The sequence below is a fragment of the Vespa crabro genome, chromosome 3 (genome assembly GCF_910589235.1).
Source record: "Vespa crabro chromosome 3, iyVesCrab1.2, whole genome shotgun sequence".
Taxonomy (NCBI): domain Eukaryota; kingdom Metazoa; phylum Arthropoda; class Insecta; order Hymenoptera; family Vespidae; genus Vespa; species Vespa crabro.
In genome coordinates, this window is record NC_060957.1 from 9,888,734 (window position 1) to 9,915,612 (window position 26,879).

At 29.4% G+C, this 26,879-nt stretch overlaps 2 protein-coding genes across 4 annotated transcripts in view; one reads left to right on the top strand and one right to left on the bottom strand.

Moving 5' to 3' along the window:
* LOC124423095 (sperm-associated antigen 1) overlaps window positions 1–4,450 on the bottom strand; it is a 13,711-nt gene extending 9,261 nt beyond the window's left edge. Inside the window, exon 1 of the mRNA XM_046960470.1 lies at window positions 4,341–4,450. The gene's annotated coding sequence lies outside the window, so the exon portion shown is untranslated. The remainder of the gene's footprint in view (window positions 1–4,340) is intronic.
* LOC124423096 (ras-related and estrogen-regulated growth inhibitor-like) overlaps window positions 1–26,879 on the top strand; it is a 94,614-nt gene that overhangs the window by 4,065 nt on the left and 63,670 nt on the right. For all 3 annotated transcript variants that reach the window (XM_046960473.1, XM_046960471.1, XM_046960472.1), the window contains 2 exons: window positions 1–797; window positions 15,852–15,908. The exon at window positions 1–797 is cut by the window's left edge and continues 546 nt beyond it. In XM_046960473.1, coding sequence (XP_046816429.1) covers window positions 737–797; window positions 15,852–15,908 — 118 coding nt within the window. In that variant the 5' untranslated portion in view covers window positions 1–736. The remainder of the gene's footprint in view (window positions 798–15,851; window positions 15,909–26,879) is intronic.

The window sequence follows — 26,879 nt, forward strand, 5'->3', positions numbered from 1 at the left end:
GTCGACGAAATATCGAACGACGTTTACGTCGGTGGTGTCAAGCAGGAACGGAGACAACTGTTGTTAAAGAAGACGAAGAAGAAGAAGAAGAAGAAGAAGAAGAAGAAGAAGAAGAAGAAGAAGAAGTAGTAGTAGAAGTAGTAGAACAAGAAGAAGAAGTGAAGCAAGGTGGGGAGAGAGGAGGACGAGGACGAGGACGGGCCTTTCGCGCGCGAGCAAGTGGGTCAGTGTCCTGGCCGATCGCGAGGAGAGACGACGACGAGTACGTCGTGGAGAAGAGAATTTTTTTTACGAAACTCTTTCACCCTCTCAAAAGATGAGACTATTTTATAATTTTATTATACGTTGGATTATTGAACTTCGGTGAAAAGTGAGACGAAAAAAAAAAGAGTTAATTTTATTATATTTTTTTTTCTCCCTCTCTTCTCTCTGTCTCTCTCTCTCTCTCTTTCTCTTTCTCTCTCTTTCTTTCACTCTATATTTTGTTTTTCCTTCGTAACATTCATTTCCCTTTCTTTATCGTTAATTCTGTTTCCATCGTACTAGCAAGTTCCCATTCCGGGTTTTTCCCACTTTCTTCTTTTTTTGTTTTGTTTTTCTTTTTGTCTTCGTTATCTTATTCTCTTCCATTCTCCCGTTGTGTGAAATTTGTGAGGAAGAATTCGTTTATCACGGTGGATGATGTGCCGCGACAAAGGATCAAGCAACGACACGTAACGACACATCAGTTTGTCCGATGACAAACGTCAATAGGATCAGGGTGGTCGTCCTCGGCGGCCCCAGAGTCGGCAAGTCCGGTAAGTCCTTCTTCTTTTTCTTCTTTGACTTTTCTTTAGCTCGTTTTTATTTTTTCTTCCTTTTTTTTTTTCTTTTTTTCCTTTTTTTACTTTCCGATTTTTTTTCGTCTTCCCTCTTTTGTTTCTTCTTCGCCGCTCTATTTAACACTGTTTTATCGACCGAGTCGATTATTCTATTTCGCGCGGGAAAATTTCTTCCGCTAATTTTCATCGTCGATAATGTAGACGTTCGTCTACATTTTATATATATATATGTATATATATATATTTTATAAAAGATTATTGATATAAAATATGCGTTATCATCAAAGAATAATTAGTAATAAATTAAAATAGTAAAAATATTAAGATTTATGTGTATATATATGTATATACACGTTTCTTTAATATTCTGATTTATTTTTCCTTTCATTCATTTATCAGAATATACATACGTATTAACTACTATCGTACTTACTATACGTACATTTACTATCTCGTTAAATGAAAATCTGATCGAAAAGGAATAAATAAATAAATAAATAAACCGGTAAATGGAGGAGTTTGATAAGGAGATGAAAGAAAAAAAAAAAAAAGAAAGAAAGAAAGAAAGAAAGAAAAAAAAACAAAACCAATCGTAGGTGTTAGTTTACGCGCGAGTTTCGAAACGTATTTCAACGAAAGGTTGAAATTGTATTTCCGTTTTCTCGTTTGGCATTTATCGTTCTCTCTCTCTCTCTCTCTCTCTCTCTTTTTCTCTATTATTCTCGAACAATGATTATTTTTTTGATTAAAGTAAACAAAAAAATATAAAATGGAAAATAGAAAAATAGAAATATAAATGATTTAATGGCAAACTAGATACAACTAGTTATACGTAAGTACAAAGTATATATAGTTCTCTTGATATCACCTATGGTACCATCGAGATCTATAGAGATACATAGATTACAATATCGTATAGAATTAATATTTTATACACATACATATGTATGTGTATATCGTAGGCGCCATATAATTTCGAAGTCTCTTAAGTTCTTTTAATGGTAACACGATCGAATGAAAGTTCCGTTAAGGGAACGGATACCCAATAGTCACCGATATAGTAACAGTGCATTAGTTTATTCAAAACCTAATATGTCTTTTGTAAGCATATAAATCGAATACAAAGCGAAATTAAACTCGTATATTTACTTCGATAATTTTGAGAAATAAATTGAAAATTTATTACTTTATAATCGATTGAAAATAAATGGCCGATATTTATTGGAGTTAGTATTTTCAAATAAATACAATCGACATTTGTAACAAGATATCGATATTTAATTACAAATGATGTAATCCTTACGCAACTTTAACAATTAATTATTTATACCGATCAAAAACAAAAAAAAATATATATATATATAATATATATTATTTTTATAAAGATTTACGAAGATCTTTGTTTAAAGATACGTTGTAATTTGCTTGAAAGTATTTACGCTTGGATCTCGTGTTTATATCGTCTTAATTCAGTTTCTTTTTTTAGTTAGTACTGCTACGCACTTTTCCGATCGACCTTCGGTCACAATTCTTTTATTATTATTATTATTATTATTATTATTATTATTATTATTATTATTATTATTATTTTAAAATTTTTCTTATCTAAAGAAGGAAGAAGATTCGAATTATCGATAGCGGGGAATTATATATCGACTCGAATTATCATCAATTTTTTTCGAAATATTTTATCATATGTTTACAGATCGTATCGCATTAATAATATCCTATATGTATTAGAAAATACATGAAAAAATGAATTTTATGAAATAATAAAATAAATAATGATCATTATAATTTTGTACAATTTATCGTTCTCTCTCTCTCTCTCTCTCTCTCTCTCTCTTTTTAATTAAATATTTATTTAATATTTTTTATTTGATTATAATATATAAAAAAAATTCATTCTCATATGACTCTTATCATCGTTGCTTCAGATCAGTATCATCATATATATATATACGAAAAAATATTTTTACAAAATTGAGCTAAATATATAATGATCATTGTAATTTTATGCAATTTTATTTTTTATTTAATTAAGAAAAAAAAAAGAAATACAGAAACAAAAAATTAAAAGTTTGCATCCAGTAGAAAGACGAATTAGACGCATTAAATCGAGAAATCTTGAATGAAAAGAAGAAAAAAAAAAAGAAAGTAAGAAAAAGAAAAGTCAAATTATTTATAAGAAGCAAAAATCGAATTAGAAAAAGAAACAAAGAAACCTAATAAATAAATAAAAATAAAAAGAATCCCTAAAAGTCGTGAGATGGAAGGAAGGAAGGAAGGAGGGAGGGAGGGAGGGAGGGAGGGAGGGAGGGAGAGAGAGAGAGAGAGAGAGAGAGAGAGAGAGAGAGTGTGTGTCTTCTGGGCTATACCATAATAAGCATCTAAGAACCTGCATGGACAGATATTAGCGAAGTGGTCAGCAAATCGTCGAGCAACAAAAAATTTTGTAAGAAGGGTTTGGGGTGGGGGAAAAAAAATAAGATCTGGACATTCGATACATCCGTCTATCCTATTTTTTCCTCTTTATATGTGCATGCGAAAAAAAGAAGAAGAAGAAGTGGAAAAAAAGGAACTAAGATGAAGAGAGAGAGAGAGAGAGAGAGAGAGCGAGCGAGCGAGATTCATCCCCACCCCCTAGAATTTATAGGACTTCGATCATCTTTCATAAATATCGATGCTCGATAGATCGAGTAAAATAATCAATTCATATTTCGTTATCGAATCCGATCTTATTTCTTGCCAAGAATAATCAATTATTATCTTTCATGTTAAAACGTTTGCCCATTTATCTGCGTTAACGTTCGTTGAAAGAGGGACAATTGACCGAGTGCCTTCATAAATTCATTTCGTTTATAAAGTGATTTCATTGCGCGGAAAGTCGAGAAGTTAGAGGTATAAGGATCTCGGTTCGATCGAATAGATTCTAAAAATAGTAGATAAGTAAGTAAGTAAGTAAGTATCTCGAATCGATCTCGATTGATCGTGTTAACGTCCCTTTAATAATTCATACTATCTATCCGATCATCCTGATACATAGAAATCATATTCGTTTGTTAACTTTCGAACACGCGTTAATTAAGTGCTCGAATAAATCGTCTATTTGTTGTTCCCCCTCTCTCTCTCTCTCTCTCTCTTTCTCTATCTCTCTCTCTTTTGTCTCCCCCCTTCTCCCCTTTCCCCCACCTCTCTGTCTCTCTTTATCTCTATTTCTATCTCGTTCTCCTTCTCACTCACGCTCATTGTAAAACTGGATAAGGCGAACCAAGTCTTCGACCTTTATCGTGACGATAAAAGTGTTTTCTAACGCGACTACGGTGTGCACCTTCTCTTCGACGTTCCGCTAATTAGCACGAGAGTCGATCCTGCCGAATATGGTACGTTAACAGAAAGAAAGAGAGAAAGAGAGGGGGAAACAAGAGAGAGAGAAAGAGAGAGAGAGAGACAGAGAGAGACTAACGCACACTCTAACGTAAACTTAGAAGAGTATATAGTATAGATAAGTGCACCGACCTGTCTGTTAGTGTCCTTATTTGTATCGAATCGTTTGCCGGCGACACGAGCAAATCGATACGGTCGGTAGGTAACGATGACACGTTTTCCTTCGAGAGTTTATCCTGTTCTACCAAGACACGTTAAGTTTCATGGATAAAACCTATGAAGTAGTAATATATATATATATATATATATATATATATATATATATATATATATATATTATATATCTATATATCTAGTCCATGTATATATATACCGTTAAATGATAATAGCAGACGAAACGATCCAGCTTGACTGTTATTGGTTACGAGCGACTGGCATTAGGTGAAAAAATTAATGGCGATATCGAAGACAACTAAATTTTTTTTTATCTTTATTTGTATACATGTTAATATACGGGAACAATATCTTCGAAGGATCTTATACTCACAGTCAATATGAATATTTTTTTTCAATTTGGCAATATATATATATATATATATATATATATATATATGTATATATTCTATTTGTAGAATAGAAATGTAGACTGACATTTAAGTTTACAACGTACGAGAAACCGATGAGATTCCTTAGAAATGAATCTTATTATTTTGTTGTCGTCGTCGTCGTCATCGTCGTCGTCGTCGTCGTTTAAAGTGGCCTCGATGAAACTAAAAGTTCAGACTTAGCAGGAAGTCTATAAAGTATAATTACGCGTGATTTCGAAGAATGAAACGATTCGAACGAAATGAAATTCAAGCGAGAGGTACGGATCGATTTTATTTATTTATTTATTTATTTATGTACTTTTTTTTGTTCACCTTCTTTTTCGCATTCTTTTTTTTCTTTTTTCTTTTTTCTTTCTTTCTTTTTTTATCATTTTATTTTTATTATTTCCTATGTGCTGCAGAAAATCGAATTCGCGTTACTTAGTAAGAAGATCATCAATTTTTAATTTTATGCATTGGTTAATTAAAAAAATTTCTAAACATGATTAGATATAGAAAAGTAACAAATAATTTATAATAAAGACGTGAATTTTTATTAATTATAGTATACTTATTGTACAATACGTTATATTCCATTAAATATTACAGTAGCTATATTTAAGTACAATAACTCAATTATAATGATTGATGAATATAAACTGATTAAGATTTTGTCATAGGTATTTTTTCTTTTTCTTCTTTTTCTTTAACGTTTAATATCAATATTTGTATTAATAATATTACATAACAATTATTTAAAAAATTTAAATTTTTTTTAATGAATTAAAAAAAAATATATGAAATTAATAATACGAATATATAATAATTTATTAGAAATACATTTCTAATATATTAATATATTAAAATATGGATATAAGTTTTGATAGCTGATTAGAAATTGTACTAGATCATATATATATACACATATATACAACTTTCCAACATTAATATTGATGCAAGTCATAATAATTAATTAAAAATTATAATGGTAGCACTTTCTTTATTGTATTATTTCGATTATACGATGCGACGTTCATGGAATGATGGTTTGACTTTTTTTTTCCTTCTTTTTTCTTTTTTCTTTTTGTATGTCCATGCATGTGTATTTTTTCTTTTTTTTCTTTAATATCTCTCTTCTCGGTCGAAAGTTCGACCTCGATAACGAGGCGAGGAAGATACAAATTGCGAGAACATCGCTGGTTCGTTTCAGGAAACGAGTCGTTCGGGTTAACCACCGAGTGAATCGCCGATTTTACGAGGATTTATCGCCGTGTCCAAATTCACGGTGTAGGTAATGTACGTACTACATATATATATATATATATATAGTTATACATGCACATATATATATATTATATATATATATATGTATGTATGTATGTATACCTACCACCTTCTCGTCCTTTCTCGCGTTATCCTGATTCACGCGATCACTTCGCGAGTGTGACCGAACAGAATGATGAAGCGTGTCCTGTAAAAAGGACTCTTCTCTTATTGTCCTCGGTTCATTCCTTTTGAGGCTAATGATACGAAAAAGATACATTTTTTCTTTTCTTATTTTATTTTAGTTTTTTTTTTGTTTTTTTTTTTTTTTTTTTCTTTACACTATATAAAAGAGTCATGATTTTGAACATTCGCTCGATCGTATCGAATGTTCATTTAAAACGATGTTTCTTTTTTATTTTTATTTAATAGTAATATTTATTTTTTATAAATATATATATATATATATATGTTTGGTTTATTATTTAGTATTAATATTTATGTACTTAATTAACATCATTATTTGATAAGAAGAAAAAAAGAAAGGGAAAAAGAAGCAAAAACTTCTCGAGTTACTTATAACAAATTACATTTAATTACAAAAAATTATTAACACGTTCGATATTAAATAATATTAATTGAACGATATGTATATTTAAACAATTATTTACAATGCACCATCGTTATTAGATCGTACGACAATTTAATAACGAGATCGATAAAAACATAAACGAAAGCAAAAATAAAAAATAACAAATTTTTGGTATACAATAGAATGGGAGAATGCTCGATTAATATTATCGAGAAATATCGAATTAATCGAATTATTTCGAACGATAAAATCAGCAAATGAACGAATTTCTCAAGAACTTGAACTCATTTAGTACGGTCGGGCATCGTTGATGCATCGATCCGTTTAAAGGATCTTGACCTTGTTGGCTTCTCGTTTTAACTCTTGGAGTCAACGAGGAAAGAAAATCGTTTACGTAAACCCTATTAAATAGAGAAAGAGAGAGATAGAGAGGGGGGGGGTCGATGATAAAGGAAGAGGGCAGTAGTTGAGTGAGTATAAAGAAGACGATACATACAAGAGAAAAATAAGAAGAAGAGGAAGATAGAAAGAAAGAAAGAAAGAAAGAAAGAAGAAGAATAAAAAGAAGAAGAAGAAGAAGAAGAGGATGAGGATGAGGATGAAGATGAAGAGAAGGAAGAAGAAGGTAGATTAAGTCGCATAGACTAGAATCCTGTGTAACGTGGAAGAAGCAAAGAGTGCAAAAGAGAGAGAGAGAGAGAGAGAGAGAGAGAGAGAGAGAGAGAGAGAGAGAGAGAGAGAGAGAGAGAGAGAGAGAGAGAGAAGATGCGATACGTTCTACTCTAACTTCTATTCGCTTCTATACGTGGACCACCGATAGATGCACGCGAGATAAGCGCGTGGTGCACGTAAGAAAATAGTAATTACGGCCACGATCATCCTGGATAAAGGCAACGGCTAGGAAGGAGAAGAGGATAAGGATAAGTAAGAGAGAGAGAGAGAGAGAGAGAGAGAGAGAGAGAGAGGAGGGGGAGGAAGGAAAGAAGGAGAGGAAAAATAAGAGAAAGAAAAAGTAAAGGATGCTGCTGCGGAGAGTTTGCAAGGCAACGAAGCGCATCCTCTTTCGAACGATGCGCGCGACTCTTTGCGAAAACATCGTGTACGCCCTTATTTGAAACTTACTATACATATAAATACCTGATATATATATATATATATATATATATATATATATATATATATATATATATGAATATACGTGTACGTATATATGTATGTATATACCTACGTACTTTTACATACCGTATTTATGTACGCGAATGTAGTTACGAATTTTTCCCTTTCTCTTTTCTCTTTTTTTTTTTTTTTTTCTTTTTATTATCCTTTAAATCCAAGAGGGTGTAGATATTGTGGAGAATTTTCTTGTTTCTCTCTCTCTCTCTCTCTCTCTCTTCTTTTTTTTCCTCCTTTTATGGATTACGTGAAAAAATTTTTTCAAACGACGGAAAAAAGGAAGGCTTATCTTTTCTCGTTGGTTAAAAAATTTTTCAATGGAATATGAAAAGGGAATTAATAAAAATGAAAAAAAGAATAAAACAAAGAATTACTTCGGTGAAAGATTTTGTATGCCGGCAAACGAAAAGAAAAAGGAATAAAATTTTGATAAAATCAAAAGTGAGAATAAAATTTCCCAAAAAGAGTGGGGGGAGGGGGGAAGAAAAGAATTTGTTCTCTCGATGAAATATTTAAATTACATTTTTTTTTTCTTTTACATTTTTCTTCTTCTCTTTCAGTTTTCTTTTTTGCTTTTGTGCGCTGCATAAAAATCTTCTTTGCACAACGGAAAAAAGGAAGGCTTATCTTTTCTTGCTGGTTAAAAAATTTTTCAATGGAATATAAAAAGGGAATTAAAAAAAGAAAAAAAAATTATTTCGTTGAAACGTTTTGAATGCGCGGCAAACGAAAAAAAGAATAAAATGAAGTTTCAATAAAGTCTGTTAATGGGCGCACTGTAATGGAGGAAAAAAAAGAAATTATTCTTCCGATGAAATGTTTTAAATTAATTATATATTTTTTCCTTATTCTTTCTTTTTTTTTTTTTTTTTTCTTATTTTTCTTCCTTTTTTCTTTCTCTCTTTCTCTGTAATTAATAACTCTTCAATTAATCCACGTTGATTTTTTTCTCGGAAATATTTTTCTTTCGCACTCTCATACGTTATGAGTCAACATTAAGAGGATGGGATGGCATCGAGTAGAGAGTCTCCTACCATATTCGCACTTCAATTCGTCTTCTCTATACACGATGACTATTTTTATACTTCTCGTATCTCGTTAAATCGTTTCGAGGTAAGAACTTTTCGTCAATGGGATTTCAGAGTATTATTATTAGCGAGCCAACGAATTACAGGAAATTAGTTAGATATGTTAGTAATTTTTCTTCGAAATTCGTACACAGTATTATGAGTGATACGAATAATAAATTAATGATCAATTACTTTATTGCCTCTTTCCCTTCCCCTCTCTTCCTCTTCCTCCCCTTCTCCTCCTCTCCCTCTCCTTCTCCTCCTCTCCCTTCCCCTCTCCTCCTCTCCCTTTCCCTCTCTCTCTCTCTCTCTCCCTCTCCCTCTTTGTCTGATTTTGTTTATCATTAACTCATTCTTCGTATTAACTCGATAACGTCCGTCGATATCTTCTTCGATAAAAGCGTGAGCGAAGATTAAATAACCTCGATTAAGATTACGTAAGTCTCTTTGGGAAAAATAAAACGTTTTATCATCGTTGATCCATGCATGGATGGAGAATCCCGTATTCGATCTATAAACGGGACATAAATCCCGTTGTTTTTCTCGATAATCTCATCGATAAAGATTTTAAGATTTTTCAAATCAACGAGAGTGAGAGAGAGAGAGAGAGAGAGAGAGAGAGAGAGAGAGAGAGAAAGATAGAGATACAAAGATATTCTTCGAGCTACTTCTTTTTCAATATCGATCGTCGAAAACTTCCGGAAAAGCACGACTCACCGTACAAAGATCGATGTTCATCGTGCATCGAGAGAAGAGACACATTCACGTTAAATGTACTCATACATACATGCATATATATATATATATATATATATATATATGTAATATACAATACACATAAATATAGATAGTATAGAGTAAGACACACGTATAAGAAAAGAAGAACGGTGTTCCTTCGTGAGGACTGCGCTTCATAAATTTCTTCGTTTGCTTTGCGAAGCGTACGAGAGAACTTAACATGTCGCCGACGTTCGTAGCCTCTCGTTCGACCCTCGAAGACTTATTGGGTACATAGATCCGTGCCGCTCTGTACTCGTCGAGCTCTCGTATATACACCGTTTATAAATCTGTCCTCGCCGCAGTCGGTGACTCTCTTCGTCGGAAACCTCACGAGAAGGTGGAGGAAGAAAGAAAGAAAGAAAGAAAGAGAGAGAGAGAGAGAGAGAGAGAGAGAGAGAGAGAGAGAGAGAGAGAGAGAGAGAGAGAGACGGAACTTTGTACATTCGACGTAATCGAACATGAGAAGTCAAAAGTTCAAGATTTCTTTGATATCTTAGACAAACGTTATAATTTTTTTTTTCACGATTCCATATTTCTCTTTATTTTTTAAAAGGAAGAATTATCATTTTGAACGGGTGATGAGATTTAATTTTTACCATTTCTTTTTCTTTTTTTTTTTTTTTTTTTATAATAAAACAAATCGATAGATTACGATTTTGACGAAATCGTGGTAATTTTCTTTTCTTTCGACCTTTAGATTTGCGATTTATTATTTTGTATATATTTCATCTTTCTTTTTTTTCATTAATGTTTGAATTAAAGATGAAATATTTTTTCGAGGGGTTTTTTTTTTCTTTTTTCTTCTAACAAACGCGACATAAAAGATCGACAGATATAATTTTCACGAAATCGTGATAATTATTTTTTTGTTTTGATTTTATTTCTTTTTTTTTATTTTGATGGACTTTGGAGATTTTCGATTTATTACATCGGAGTATTTTATCGAACCCTTTTTTTCGAATGATGTTTGAACTTAAGATGAAATATTTTTTTCTTCCTTTTTTTTGATTATTTCGATTTTTTCTTCTAACAAAATCGACATAAAAAATCGATAGATACGATTTTGATGAAATCGTGTTGATTTTTTATTTTTGTTTTTGTTTTTTTTTTTTGTTCTTTTTTTGCGGGCTTAAACATTCATTATACCCACACTCGTAGATTTTTGTATCGACAATTAAAAAAAAAAAAAGAAAAAAAAACTGTAAAAGTATTACTGAAATATCGTTCGTACGAGATATCATCCAGCATTCTGTCCAAATAATTATTTTCCTTTTACTTCTGCCAAAAATATCTATGAAAGAAGCCACTGGGAGTATCCAAACAAAAAAAGAAAAAGAAAAAAAAAGAGGATCTTTTTTAAGTAGCTCGTAAATATGTCGGTCAAGGATTTATGTTCGTAAATATACGCGAATGTAATCGATGATCGTAGTTAAAGAAATTACGAACGATCGGATTTTGCGATTGATACTTCCTATCTACGATTTTACATAAACTTGATCGAAGTGATCGATTTTAAATAAAAAGAGAGACAGAGAGAGAGAGAGAGAAAAGAAAAAGAACAAAAAAAAGCAGAAGCAGATTGTATTTCGAAGGAAAAAAGCAAGGAAGAAAAGAATAAAGAAAGAAAAGAAAAAATGTAGATCATCCAGATGAATCGAAAATTGATCGATTATCGATCGATCATATTATATATCGTTATAATTCTTATCGAAAATTTCTCTTGTCTTTTCTTCTTCTTCGTCTTCCGTTTTTTTTTTCTTCTTCTTGTAATCATTTCAACGATGTGAACAATTTTATTCGAATATAATAGCACTTTATTTGAAAATTAAACGTCGATTGCATTTTACGATCGAATTGAAAATATTATTTCCAAGTCGTGGAAATCGCGATTCTTCGTTTCTCGAATACTTACCTATTTTGTAAGAAAAATCTTCCCGTCCGACAATTCTTATCGTTATGTTACTACTCGATTAGAGCAAATTCACGAGCGAGGAACTGTGCACGTATCGTCGTTAACCTTGTCGTGCTGCGTCTTCGATATAATGCAGCTTTTATCTCGTGTAAGATAGAAGAAGGAGAAGATGAAAGAACGAGTTAGAGAGAGAGAAACAGAAACAGACAGACAAATAGGGGAAAGTACTTCGACAAAAACAGTGAGCTATTTTTCAAGATGTCAACTCTACTTCGAAGAAATTTATTAATCGAATTATTTTTTTAAATTTCTTTCTTTCTTTTTTTTTGTAATTTTTTTTTCTTTTTTAACAAATTTCGCAAGTGTTCATTAAATTAACAATTAATTTGAAGTTAATCGTAATACTGGTGGTACACTAACATCTAAGAATATATATATATATATATATATATATATATATATATATGTATGTATAGTATTCTTAAATATGAGAATATTTATCTCAAATATCATTTCGAATTTTATATTATATATTGAATTTGAGATTTTATGTATATAAAATTTAATATTCAAACTTCGATGATTATGAAAGTTGTACAATATGATTTTTATAATATATATATATATTTATCTTCGTTTTATCGTTCCTTTTTTTGTTGAGATATTTTAATGTTTGCGTTTGAGGGGTCCATTTAAATTCTTTTTTTTTTTTTTTTTTAATATAACAACGAGCATGAAACAAAGTGAGTATGTCTTTTAATTCGCGATAAAAATAATTCTTTGACGTAAATAAAAAAAATTTTTATGTTTGACCAAAAAGAATCTATTTTAATATCTCAAATGACTTAGATCAACTTTCGTAATTATCGGCTTGTATTCGATGACAAAGAATTGTTCTTATAAAACAAACTTCGTTTTATTTTTCGTTTAAAACTCGAATCGTTCGATTTATTAATGAAACGTCACGTATTTTATTTCTTAACAAGCTCGTATAGTATAATAATTGAATGTCGGTTTCGATGGATTGAAAGATCGAATGTGAAACAATTACAAAGGATTTACTTAACAACAATATACATATATATATATATATATATATACATACATGGATATATGAATACATATACATATCTATTGTACATAATCATATACATACAAACATATACATTCAAACGTGAATTTCTCGAACAGAACGTTTCGATTATCGTCCCGGATAAAAATTAGCTGCGAACTGGGAGGAAGTAATGAAAGAGAAAAAGAGAGAGAGAGAGAGAGAGAGAGAGAGAGAGAGAGAGAGAGAGAAGTTAAATAACCAATAGAGAAGCAATAATATTCTTTTGCAATGGAGACGGCGTCCTGGTGCTTTAGAAAGTACGTGAAAGTGGTGTAAGACTACGAATTCCGCTACGAATAATTTTCACTTTATCGATTGTGTTCTTTGAAGCTTAGAAACGAGCTTTCTGTTGTTTTCTATTTTTTTTTTCAATTTTTTTCGTTTTTTATTTATTTATTTATTTTTTTTTCTAGTTTTTTTTCTTTGTCGTATCACCTACAATCGTCACAATACTTATTATATGCGTAATTAATATTGATTTATTTCGTTAGTCATATACAAGGACATGCACGAACACAGGATGATTCAGATTTCATTTAGAATTTTGTAAAAGCTGTTAATATTGTTTATTTTTTTTTTTTTTTTTTTTTCGAATCACTTACAATCGTTACAACACTGATTATATACATAATTAATATTGATTAATTTTGTTAATCGTATACAAAGATATGTACGAGCATACGATGTTATAGATTTCGTTTATAATTTTGAAGTATTTTTTTTTTTCTTTTTTCTTTTTTTTTTTCAATTGGAATTTTTAATAATAATAATGTATTTCTTACATTTTGTTTACCTATATGATAAATTAATTCTTTATTAATTTTTTACTGTTAACTTAATTTTTTTTTTTCAAGATCTTTTTTTTTTTCATTCGAATTTTTATTCTTATCGATCATATCGTAAAACGAAAAATGATTTTCTTAAATATGCGAACGTCCTCTTATCCCTCTTCCAGACACACATATGCAAAAGTCCAAAAAAAGACATACACAAAGAGAACTCATAATAGAGACACAGACCCAAACACATACAGGTATGTGTGACATAAATACAAACATATATAGGACATATCATGGTTTATATTTTATTGAGAATATTTGACAAGGTATTAATAATTTGTTAATTGATTTCATTCGAATATTTCATCATCATCATCATCATCATCATCATCATCATCATCATCATCATCATCATCATCATCATCATCATCATCATCGATATATTCCATTTTGTTGATATATTTCTGTGATGATAATGATAATGGCGGGGTTGGGAGGAGGATGGAGGGAAAAAGAATAAAATAGTTTTAATGATTTATTATATGAATATTATTATAATATATCGAACATTGATGAAACATTTTTTAAGATATCAGATAATAATCATGGATTAAGTCGACGAATTGAAATAATATTAATCGATCATTATCATAGTTATATCATGCGTGGCTAGAATAATTTACGCTTTATTATTGGATGCCTCTATGGTTTCTTCTTTCTTTCGGTAGAAACGAAACGAAGCACACAAGTTCTCTCGATCGTTACCGCCGTTGAATTATTGCGTTGAAAGGATAATCGATGCGATGAAAGCATGCCTCGTAAGCGTATGCATGTATATATGTATATGTACGTGCTATCCAGGTTCAATTGCGAGCCAGGAAACTCATTCGCATGAGTTTATTCGAGAAACTTCTCGATATACGATAATTGTTGATTGTTTTTATTATTGTTCCTTGTTATCTCTATGATTATATTCGTGAGAAGGTAAAATTTAATTGGATATTGAAACTTGACCATTTTCTCTCGTCGTCCTGTTTTCTTTTTTCTTTTTTCTTTTTTCTTTTTTCTTTTTTCTTTTTTATTTCCCCCCCCCCCCCCTTAATATATACACTTATTACAAAGAAAATATAGTTGTTTATATTCTTAGATAGATACGATGTTGGCTTTGTTGATTAATATAAAAATTATCTTTAATGGGACAATTAAATTTACGTAAATCCGTAATTATGTAATTTCTTTAATACATTTATTATAAAGAAAATATAATCGTTTATATTTTTAGATAAATACGGTAGTGGTTTTGTTAATTAATATATATAAAAAAAAGTATCTTTAATGAGGCAATTAAATTTACGTATAGAAAATAATTTTATATATAATAATAATTTTTAAATGAATATTTTTTTAAACCTTTTATACGGGATATAAATCGAAAATATAATATTATATTAGATAATTATCGTTGGAAAAACTCGTGATAATTATAAAATAAATTGCTTGTTAATGATTGTTAATTAATGACATAGTACCGAATTAATTTCCAATTAATCGTAGAATTTGTTGAACTGTTCAAATTGACTAGAAATTTTCGTTAACATTTCCAAGAGCGGTAAACTAAATTAAATTCATAAATGCACGCCAGGAGGTTTGCTTTCTAACGTCTCGCCCGGCAGCTGTCAAATTTATCAACGCCAATTAGCCCAACCGGACAGGAAAAGCGTGTTAATTATTCTCGATGGCTTGGTATGTAGGTATGCAATACTTGTACGCGATCAGCAGACAGGTGTCTTTTATTAATAAAATCATGAAATCGAATTAGGACATGACGGATGATTCCATTTTAGAATGAAATCTGAATAAGTTCGTATATTATTCTTTTTTTTGTTTTTTTCTTTTATTTTTTTTTATTTTTTTAATTTCTATAACATTAAACTGGATATTATAATATTTAATTTGAATATTTACTATATTATTTTCTTTTTGTTATTAAAATATTACTACTAAGTATTGTAATATAAAATTTGTATATTTAAAAATTAATTATATACATATATATATATATATATATATATATATATATATAATTAAGTGTATATTAAATATATATATAAATTATTAAGTATTATTATAAATTATTTATATATGTAATTGAAAAAAAAAATTTTTTTAGTGCACTTATGTTCACGATAGAAAATTTAATTTTAATTCTCTATAGGCCGTTAAAAAAAATTTTTGACCAAGTATAAATAATTATATTTGGTATATTATTTTTCATTTTTTTTTTCTTTTTTTAATATCATTCTAATTTTTTAAACAAATGAACTTGGTTTAAAAGACAAAAAAAAGTAATTCAACCATTCTTTTTTTTTTCAGCGGTGGTCGTCCGATATTTAACGAGGCGATACATCGGCGAATACAGTTCGACCAGTGGTGAGTAATCGATAAATAAGAATTCATTACGACCGAGATATCGATTTGATACAGAAGAAATCCTGAGATTTTGTTTCCGTTATATTCTCGTCGAAGAGAAAAAGAAGTCTTCTTCGTTTCAGAAGCCGGTTAATCCAGTTTTTCTTTTTTTTTACTTGACATTGATTTTTATCATTTTTGCAATAACAAATGAACTTCGTTCTCCTTATTTATTATCATTATTTTCAACGATGTATATATCTATATATGATCTATAATATATATATATATATATATATATATATATATATATATATATATATTACATATGTATAAAGATAATAATATAATATCTATATAAGAGTAGATATGTATATATACATACATATATATAATATTTAGATATTTAGATATTTAGATATATATATATATATATATATATATATCTATATAACATATAGAAGCATACCAATATACACCTATTTAGATATTTATTTATATTATATATAAATAAATAATTAAAATGTACACCTTCAAATAATTACATTAATTATATAATTACAATATATACATTATTCATATAATTACATTACATAATATATAATATATAATATATAATATATAATATATAATATATACATATGTATATGTATGTAGGTATATACATAAATCTAGGCAGGAACATTTAACTATTTAGATATAATATTATTATCTAAAATATTTTCATTTTAGAGAATTTAATGATCATCGCGTAGGACGTTACACAATATGTTCATAAATCTAGTGGCACCGATGCCATGCGAATACCGTCGAAGTCCAATTAAGCTCAACGACAGAGTTATTACTCGACTCCCGGTGTCAGGTGAAAGTACAATGCACGCGTCAGGCCATTCATGTTTCGTGCGATCTTAAGAGCGTGTCTGCTCGGAAAAATCAGCTGGAACATCGAGACACGGTGTAGACTTTACGTAACACTTCATATATATCTCTACATACTTTGATTTATATATATATATATATATATACAAACACATAAACAGACACATGTACATAAATACATATGCACATATACCTTATACGTACATATAAATTTATAAAAAAAAAGGAATAAAGAATGGAAGGAATAAAATGAAATGTCAAGGTAATAAATTCATATATTATATTGAAATTATTATGAAATAAAAATAATAGAACAATATCAGTATCAGTGATTACGAAATGTCATTTAACGTCGTTTCGATTGTTTATCAAAATTTCTATTGTCATTTTAAATAAAAGTAAAAAAAAAAAAAAAAAAGGAAAAAAAAGAAACAAAAATATTTTTCTACGACTTAAAGACCATTATTATAAATTATCATCATATATCATCATCATCATCATCATCATTATTATTATTATTATTATTATTATTATTATTATTATTATTATTATTATTATTATTATTATTGTGGTCGTTGTCGTATTGATTCACGTTGTTTAGAGTTAACAAGGAAGCTTAATAAATCTCGATTGAGAATAATGAAATATTTTCTTTAAATCGATAATAACAACGAAATTAACGACTCAAGACATATCTACCGACATTTGATGATTTTTATCGAACGCCTAACCGGCTCCCACCACCAAACATCACTTACTTCTCTTTTATTAATGCTAATTTCTCTTGTAGTACTTATACAAATGCCGCTTTCTAGCTCGCGTACGCGACTTTAATAACTTGATATTATATCGAATATAGATACATATGTATTTACATATTCACGATAAATATACATACATACATACATACATATATATATATATATATATATATATACGCAAGGTGTTATATATATATACACATGTATGTACATATAGTATGTATATAAACTCTCCGTTCAGTTTTATGATTTCCATTTATAAGATAAGTCCAGGAGATTATCATTCTCGGTCTTCCTTGGTTGGTTTAACGGAAACGTTTAAACTCATATATGAAACGAATATTTTTCTTCTTCTTTTTCTTTTTTTTCTTTTTTTTTTTTTTTTTTTTTTTCTTTTTCCTACGAAAATCAAAGCTCGACATTATTTCCGTTTGTACGTTATTCGTTAATATTATTTTTTATTTATCAAAAATGACACGACCTTAATTATCAACGATATTTATATTATCCGCTCTGATTTCTTCTTTCGATTAACAAAAAAGGAAGGAAGAAAGAAAGAAAGAAAAAGAGAAGAAAAAAACAAAATACAAAAAAAGAAAGAATGAAAAAGAAATTCGACTCCTTTTAAAATTCGCTTTCTTCCACGTTATCGTATCTCGATCTTGGATCATTATGAGAGCATGTATTGAAAAAAAAAAAAAAAAAGAAAAAACAACAAATAAACGATATTTTTATAAAAGGGTGTTACAAAATTCGAATACTCGAAGTTTACCAATTCGAAGAATTTTGATAAAAGAAGAAGAAGAAGAAGAAAAAGAAAAAGAAAAAGAAAAAATAACTTCCTTCTTTTTCCTTTTTCTTGCTGCTTGCTATTGAATTTCTTGGAATGAACATGCTACAAGCTGCCATATAAATGTGATTATTTCTCGGTTACATGCTAACAGTTCCAGTTTCTTTAAGACAAACAACACTTAAGATTGCTATCCTCTGTGTTATTATTATTATTATTATTATTATTATTATATTATTGTTGTGTCAGAGAGACGAAATTGATAAAGAAAGAATTTCTCAATAGGACTTCCGTCAAATTCTGGCTACTAGATGTGCAAATTTCTTTATTCACTTGTTTATTTATTTATTTATTTAAATGAAATACGTGACAATTAATTAATTAATTAAATCAACATTTTTTTTATTTCTTCTTTATATCAAATCATTTATATAAAAATTCTTTTTATTATTCTTTTTTAAAATAAACAGGAGGCTCTTGCAAATGGATCACATTTTTTTGTATCTTCAAATATATTTATTTATTTAATTAATTAATTAATTCAATGATTTACATAATTATTATTTTCTTTTTTTTTTTAAGACTAATGAGATTATTAAATTGTTAATTTAAAATTTATTAACACGTCGATAATAAATAATAATGATAACAATATTAACGATAATAATAATAATAGTAATATTAACGTGTTTGTGTGTGTGTGTGTGTGTAAGTGTGTATATATATATATATATACATGCATGTATGAATATAAAAAAAAAAACAAAGTATAAGATCGAGATAAGCTCGGAAATCGAATTAACTCGAAATCACGATATAGGAAGTATAGATGTTAAACATAATAATCGTTGAAATTGATTAATGAAAGGGACAATGGTACGAACGAGATTTCATTCGAGAATATTTATTCGTTTAATACCGGACGATCGGTATATACGATAAGGAACGATAATTATCGTCGGTAAGAAATAAAGAACGTTTTCATTTCTCTCGAGCAAGTTCTCTTTTTTCATTTCATTTTCGTAGCCATGTTTTTATGGCTCTCATGGTATTTCATTTCTTCCTTCTTCTTCTTCCTCTTCTTCTTCTTCTTCCTCTTCTTCTTTTTCCTTTTCTGTGGTACAATGGTCTATTTAACAAATCTCTTTTGTTAATCATGCTATTATCCTTTACTTTAGAAAAAGAGAATAAAAGAGAGAGAGAGAGAGAGAGAGAGAGAGAGAGAGAGAGAGAGAGAGAGAGAGAGAAAGAGAGAGAGAAAGAGAGAGATATTGCTTAACCTTTTATTTCATTCGAGATCTCTCTTTTCATTGCGTACGTATTTTTTTATTTTCTTTTTTTTTCCTTTTTTTTTCCTTCATCTTTTTATTATTATTATTATTATTATTATTTTATTTTTATTTTTTAATTATTTTTACAAAGCGTGAGAGAATGCATACTCAAATTCTTCTCTTCTATTTGATTCGTGACGACTGAGTTTTATCGATGATGACCGATGCATATATATATATATGTATACCTATAATACTTACGTATAGAGATATGTACGTGTGTGTTTGGCTCTGTTTTGCTTTGCTTTGTGTTTGTGTATGTATGTATGTATGTTTGTAGGCGCATATACGAGGGAAAATCGGTCGTGCAACGAATTACGATTTACGATTGCGACGAGTTCGTATCGTGTATATTTCATTCGTTTGTGTTGGTATCTCTCTTCTGGTTCGATCGAATAACGGATATACATCGTCGGGTTCGGGTTCGCGATCGGGATCGACATTATCCGGGAGATCCTTAGATCGAATAAAATTTCTATCTTTCGTTTATTTTTAATGCTGAACTATCGTAATTCTTTTGTCGTTATAAAAGAAAAAATAAATAAATAAATAAATAAATAAATAAATAAATAAATAAATAAATAAAGATCATTTTTATTATCGTTCTAATTTTAAATCATTTCGGACGTTGTTCTAATCAATAGTATTGGATTTTTTAATGATTAATATTAATGATGTCATGACGTTTATATTGTACATGATAAGAAAAAAAAAATATATATGTATATAATATACAGAGATTTTTTAATAATTTAAACAAAACAAAAAAGAATGAATGTAAATAATATTGATATGTGATAGAAAAAAAAAAAATTGTATATTTCCAGTTGATCAGATTTTTGTAGTGATTAAAAATTCGTTAATCTAATATTTCACGATGAAAAATAAATCTATATATCTAGATAGAAATTTGATTTTTTTAATAATTAAAAAAAATATAAATAAATAATATTCATATATTATTAAAAGAAAAAAAAAAATTTACTACACATCGGTATATGTTGATTTTTGTAGTGATTAAAAATTCATTAGACTATTTCGCGATTAAAAATAAATTTATATATCTGCATAGAAATTTGATTTTTTTAATAATTAAAAAAATATAATTAAATGACTGACATATTATAAAAAAAAAAATATATATATATATATATTTCTTTTTTGTATCAAATTTTCAAGCCACATCAAATCATTCTGAGAAGTACAATTCATACTACTAATACTACTTTCCATTATTATTTATTTTCAAATATATTATATATTTCATATATATATACATATAAATTTATATTCTTTATTAATAAGAATAGATTCTTTAAAAATTAAAATAACAAATAAAAAAAAATCCGTAGATTTACAATTAACAATAGACCACGTATGCATATATAGCTATGAATGGTAGAGTGATATGAATTATATCTTCTCTTTATCTCACCTCACCTCACCTCATTCTATCTCACCCCACTCTATCTCCCATCCCCCCCTCATCCCGTCCTCTTCTCTTTTGCGAAGTATAAAATGCATAAGTATTCGCTTCTAATTATAGTTCTGTACTATCGTTTTTAAAATAGACAGAAACGATACTACATCTCCGATTATGGCACACCTGCTTTACGTAGTAGTGGCGCCGAAGATTTTCCAAAGCGGATATAGGTAATACATGCATACATACATACGTATATAGGAGTACAAACTTTGTACGTTCGTAACTTAAATGCAGACACACGTTCACAGGCGTGCATGGCAATTATTATGCCGAGGGTATATTCCATATGAATTATGAGTGAAAGAAAGAGAGAGAGAGAGAGAGAGAGAGAGAGAGAGAGAGAATGAGAGAATGAGAGAATGAGAGAGAGAGAAGGAGATCTGCATTCTTAAGCAGAATCCTCCCCCCATAAGCCTCTATTTCATATCGAACGTTTAAATCTTAGGTCTACCTCTCCTCAAGCCTCGTTTCGCCAACGTTTCTGTCTTTCTTAAGATATTTCTGTAAGCGCTCGAAGGGCTTCAGCCCTTTTACGTATGTACATATATACGTAAATATATATATATATATATATATGTATATATGTATATATGTATATATGTATATATATAGATACATATCTTTACTGGCCTTACGATATCGAAATCTTATTTCTACTCTCTTCATAGAGATCCACCTAACGCGATTCTACGTGGTACAGAACCGTAAGAATCATTCCTCGATAGTTTCGATCTTGAACCTTATTAATGTTTTACCCCCTTAAGGGTTTTTAACGTCGTCATACTTTATGAATTATATTTCGACGAAAATTTTATTATAGTTACGTCGAACGTATATAACGTTGAGAATTAATCGTATTATATCGAGAGATAGATAGATAGAGAAAGAGAGAGAGAGAAAGAGAGAGAGAGAGAGAGAGAAAAAGGGAGAGAGAAAGAGATAGAGGGAGTTAAAATTTATTTCATATTTTTAAACCAATTACAAATTTGTATATAATTGAATAATTATATTTAACAATCAAATATTTATATTATCTTTATCTTTTTTTTTTTATCTAAAAAGAAAAAAAGAAAAAAAGAAAGACTAAAAAATTGTTAATAATAATCAATAAGATAATTAATTATTATAAATAATAATCAATACGATATTAATTATTATTTAGACAAATTTTCGTGTAAATTATTAATTATAATATATTAGTATAAATATATTTTCAATTGGTAGTTAGTTTTAGATAGCTATTATTCCCTATCTTTTTCTATACATATATATATATATATAAAAAGAATTCAATCGAATTTGAATTTGAAATTGTGTTAATTGGATTCGTTTCGTTATATCTTAAATTACATTTAATGTTGTAAAATCGTCATGACTCGAGTTGGAACGTGTCGCCGGCCATTTTTAAGAGTATCATTTTCTCTGGTATTATATCGTAAAAGCGGCAGGCTTCGGATCGATCCTCGAGGCGGTCTCGTACCTGCTTACCCGACGAAAGTGCTACGTATATATTTATATATATATATATTATATATATATATATATATATATATATTTATATATCTATATATATACGTATGTGAGTATTTGTATGTATGTAAGCCTTGGCTTAAATACATTTGCGCCGTCCCTCTTTAACGAGTCGCGGCATTAATTAATTTCCCGAGAAAAGTACGGATAATCGCGATCGGACGTAAACCAGGAAGCGGATAATCTCGCACGTTTTACCGATCGAGGGGATAATCGCTTAATCGTCCCTCAAACTCGCTCTCTCTCTCTTTTTTTCTCTCTCTCTCTCACTCTCATATATTTATACGTATACGTATATATATATATATGGAATACATGTATAGAAACGTATAGATGAGTACATGTGTGTGTGTGTGTGTGTGTGTGTGTGTGTGTGAACGACCGACGCCTTTGGCGACGCGACGTCGCGTTCGTATTTTTCTCCTTTTTATTATTATTTTTCTGTTTTCTTTTTCTTTTTTCTTTTTTTTTTTTTTCTTTATTTTTTTCCTTCTCATTTCTGCTTTTTGTTATAAATATGTGGATATATAGATCGTAGAGTAGAAAAATCGATAAACGGAAGACGTGATTTTGCATTCGAGATTTTACAATAAAAAAGGATGGTATATAGGAGAAATGTTTTTTTTTGTCCTAGCTCTTCTTTTCTTTTTTTTTCTTTTCTCTTGAGTTGTCTTTCCAACAGTATTCTGTGCCGTTTCTTTTCTTTTTCTTTCTTTTTTTCTTTTTTTTTTTTTTCCTTTCTTTCAATCAAAAGATTTTGATTTCCAAATTTATCATTCAACTGATTAATTTTTGTTTTCTTTTCTTCTTTTGTTTCTTTTTTCTATTTTATAAAATAACACCTGGCCATGAAAGAATTCTTATCTCATTTTTGCATCCTAAAAAATGAATCTGAAGAAAAAAGAAATAAATGAAAAATAATTAAAAAAAAAAATAAATAAAAGAGAGAGAGAGAAGAGAAAGATGTTATCAATATTTATTTCTGACAATTAATTTCTATTTTTTCGTCGTTATGGAACATCTAATTTATTTGCAAATTTTTTCAAAGACGCTATAAAAGGAAAAGAAGAAGAAGAAGAAAAAGAAGAAGAAGAAGAAGAAGAAGAAGAAAAAAACTAAAAGCAAAAGATAGATAACTTTATGTTATCGGTTCAGTTCAAGAACGACAAATTTTTTTCATTTTAGAAACGTAAGTCGCGTTCTTCTTTTTATTATTATTATTACTTTTCTTTTTTTTTTCCCCTTTACGTATACCTAACACCATTCTCGATCGTTGCAATAACAATCAATTTCTTTTTTATTTCTTTTTTCTTTTTTTTTTTTTTTCCTTTCTCAATTGATAGAGCGTACGATCGAAGCCGAAAGATAAGCAGCCGAGCTTTCTCGCACGGTATATAAATTCTTCTTCGGTTCGTGAGTATATGGTATAACGAAGGTGCATCGCTAATACGTGCCCCGTTTGATTTATTCGACGTTAGCCATCGCCAATCGTGAAGTCTCCTCGATAAGTACGGCTTCTCTCTACGATCGAACGTCGAAACAATCGATAGAGACATCAAATTGGCCGACATTACGCGTAGAAAGCAACCGCGTGCGCGCTTGTCCCTCTCTAAATCTAAGAAATTTATTTTCTTCTATGGAGGGAATGAAACAGAGAAAGAGAGAGAGAGAGAGAGAGAGAGAGAGAGAGAGAGAGAGAGAGAGAGAGAGAGATGGGGGTACAGACAGAAAGAGACAAAAATATAAAGAGAGAAGAAAGTTGAATAAACGTGCGTAAACATCTCTCTTTCTCTCTCTCTCTCTCTCTATTTTTCTCTTTCTCTCTCTTTCTCAATAATGGAGAGAGACAGAGAGACAGAGAGAGAGAGAGAGAGAGAGAGAGAGAGAGAGAGAGAGAGAGAGAGAGAGAGAGAGAGAGAGAGATGCCCGAGCACGTTTATTTAACATTCTCTTTTTATATTTTTGTTTATTTCTGTCTACCTCTCTTTCTCTCTTTCTTTCTCTCTCTCTCTTTCTCTTTTGATAATTCAACGAGTATAAACTAATCGACTCTTTTCATCTTTCATGACCGAGATACTAGTCTAGTACTCGATTATTTCGATCTCGATTAACAATGCGAATCTCTCTCTCTCTCTCTCTCTCTCTCTCTCTCTCTCTCTCTATCTTTATCTCTTTCGGTCACTTTTTGTCTCTTTTCGTATCTCTTTCTTTCTCTCTCTCTCTCTCTCTCTCTCTCTCTCTCTCTCTCTCCCTCCCTCCCTCCCTTTTTCTGTCTTATTGTACGGAATAATTCTAGGCAATGATTTAGAAAGCGAATCTCTACGATACGCCGCCATGTCTACAATTCTACAATTCTACATTGTATCGATAAGTTCTATTCGACAGATAGGATGGGAACGTTTTGTCTCCTGTGACTCCATGAATTTCTATACTGAATAAAAGAAGAGAGAGAGAGAGGAAGAGGAGAGAGAGAGAGAGGGAAGATCGTGCAAATCGTGATTACTCGATAGATCACGTCTACACATGAAAATATATAGACAGATCGATAGATTGATAGATATATAGATAAATAGATAGATTTCTATTTAATGATTATTATTATTATTATTATTATTATTATTATTATTATTATTATTATTATTATTATTATTATTTCTCATATTTGAAATATTTCTGTAATTCAAAATTTTTTATTTAAAAAAGAAATGGAGAAATAAAGAAAATAAAATATATAGATAGATCGATAGACTGGTATATGTGTGTGTGTGTGTGTGTGTGTGTGTGTACATAGATAAATAGATAGATTTCTATTTAATGGTTATTATTATTATTATTATTATTATTATTATTATTATTATTATTATTATTATTATTATTATTATTATTATTATTATTATTAATATTATTATTATTATTATTTTTATTATTATTATTATTATTATTATTATTATAATTATAATTTTTGATATTTGAAATATTTTTGTAATTCAAAATTTTCTATTTAAAATAGAAGAAAAGAAATTGATTCTACCAAATATATCTAAGTAATATCTCTGATCGATTTAGAGATACAAACGTACGTTCATCCATTGATACAAGTATATCATCATCCACTATCTTTACGATCACATGGTAAAACGGAAATTCATTAAAATTCAATCATAAAGAGATGTTGTTGGGTTCGAAAGATAATATACATATATAGTTTTAACATCAATCGTTTAGAAAGATTATATATTTACATAAGTATCATCTCTAAATCAATATGATTTCGATAGATTCGTTTTAATCGGGGAATCTCTGTATCATTTTAAAATCACGTTATAAAACGGAAATACGAATCGTTCGCGTACATGCTCGATAGTTCTAATTTATAGTTATAGAAAGATTAAATTCATAGGAAACGCATTTACGTATATAATGCATACATATGTATGTATGTATCAATCTGTGATATCTATGTATTTATCTATCTATCTATCTATTTATATATATATATATATATATATATATATATATATCTAACTGCAAATCGACCAATATCGAATCTATAAAACGATCATCGTACGGATGTTACGTACACACATACATACGAATCGTTCATCGTTCATCGTTCAGGAAAGATCGCTCAGTCTTCATTTCCGTATCCGCCGGCCAAAAAATGAATAATATCTAACGCATAAGCTGACTATTCTCTCTCTCTCTCTCTCTCTTTCTCTCTTTCTCTCTCTCTCTCTTTCTTCCTCTATCTTTCTCTTTAGGTTGACGCAACGCAGTTGCGAACGATTGCCTCGGGACGTATAAACGATAATAATTTGCACCGGTGTACCGACAAATTGACGTCCATCGTCGAGGAAGAAGAGGGAGAGAAAGAGAGAGAAAGAGAGAAAGAGAGAAAGAGAGAGATGACAGACGGACGTCCAACAAGATGTCGTTTCTTTCTATTTATGTATTTTTCTCCCTCCTCTCTCTCTCTCTCTCTCTCTCTCTCATTCTCTCTCTAACACACACACATACATATACACACGTTTATGTATATAATATTATACGTTTGATAAACGTTAAACGTTTCTTTCCAATTTTTTAATTTTTTAATTTTTTATTTTTTTTCCCCCGTCATTTCACTGACACATCAGTTATATATCGCTGTATGTACAAACACACATATATATATATATGTATATGTGCATGTATACATGTATGTATGTATGTATA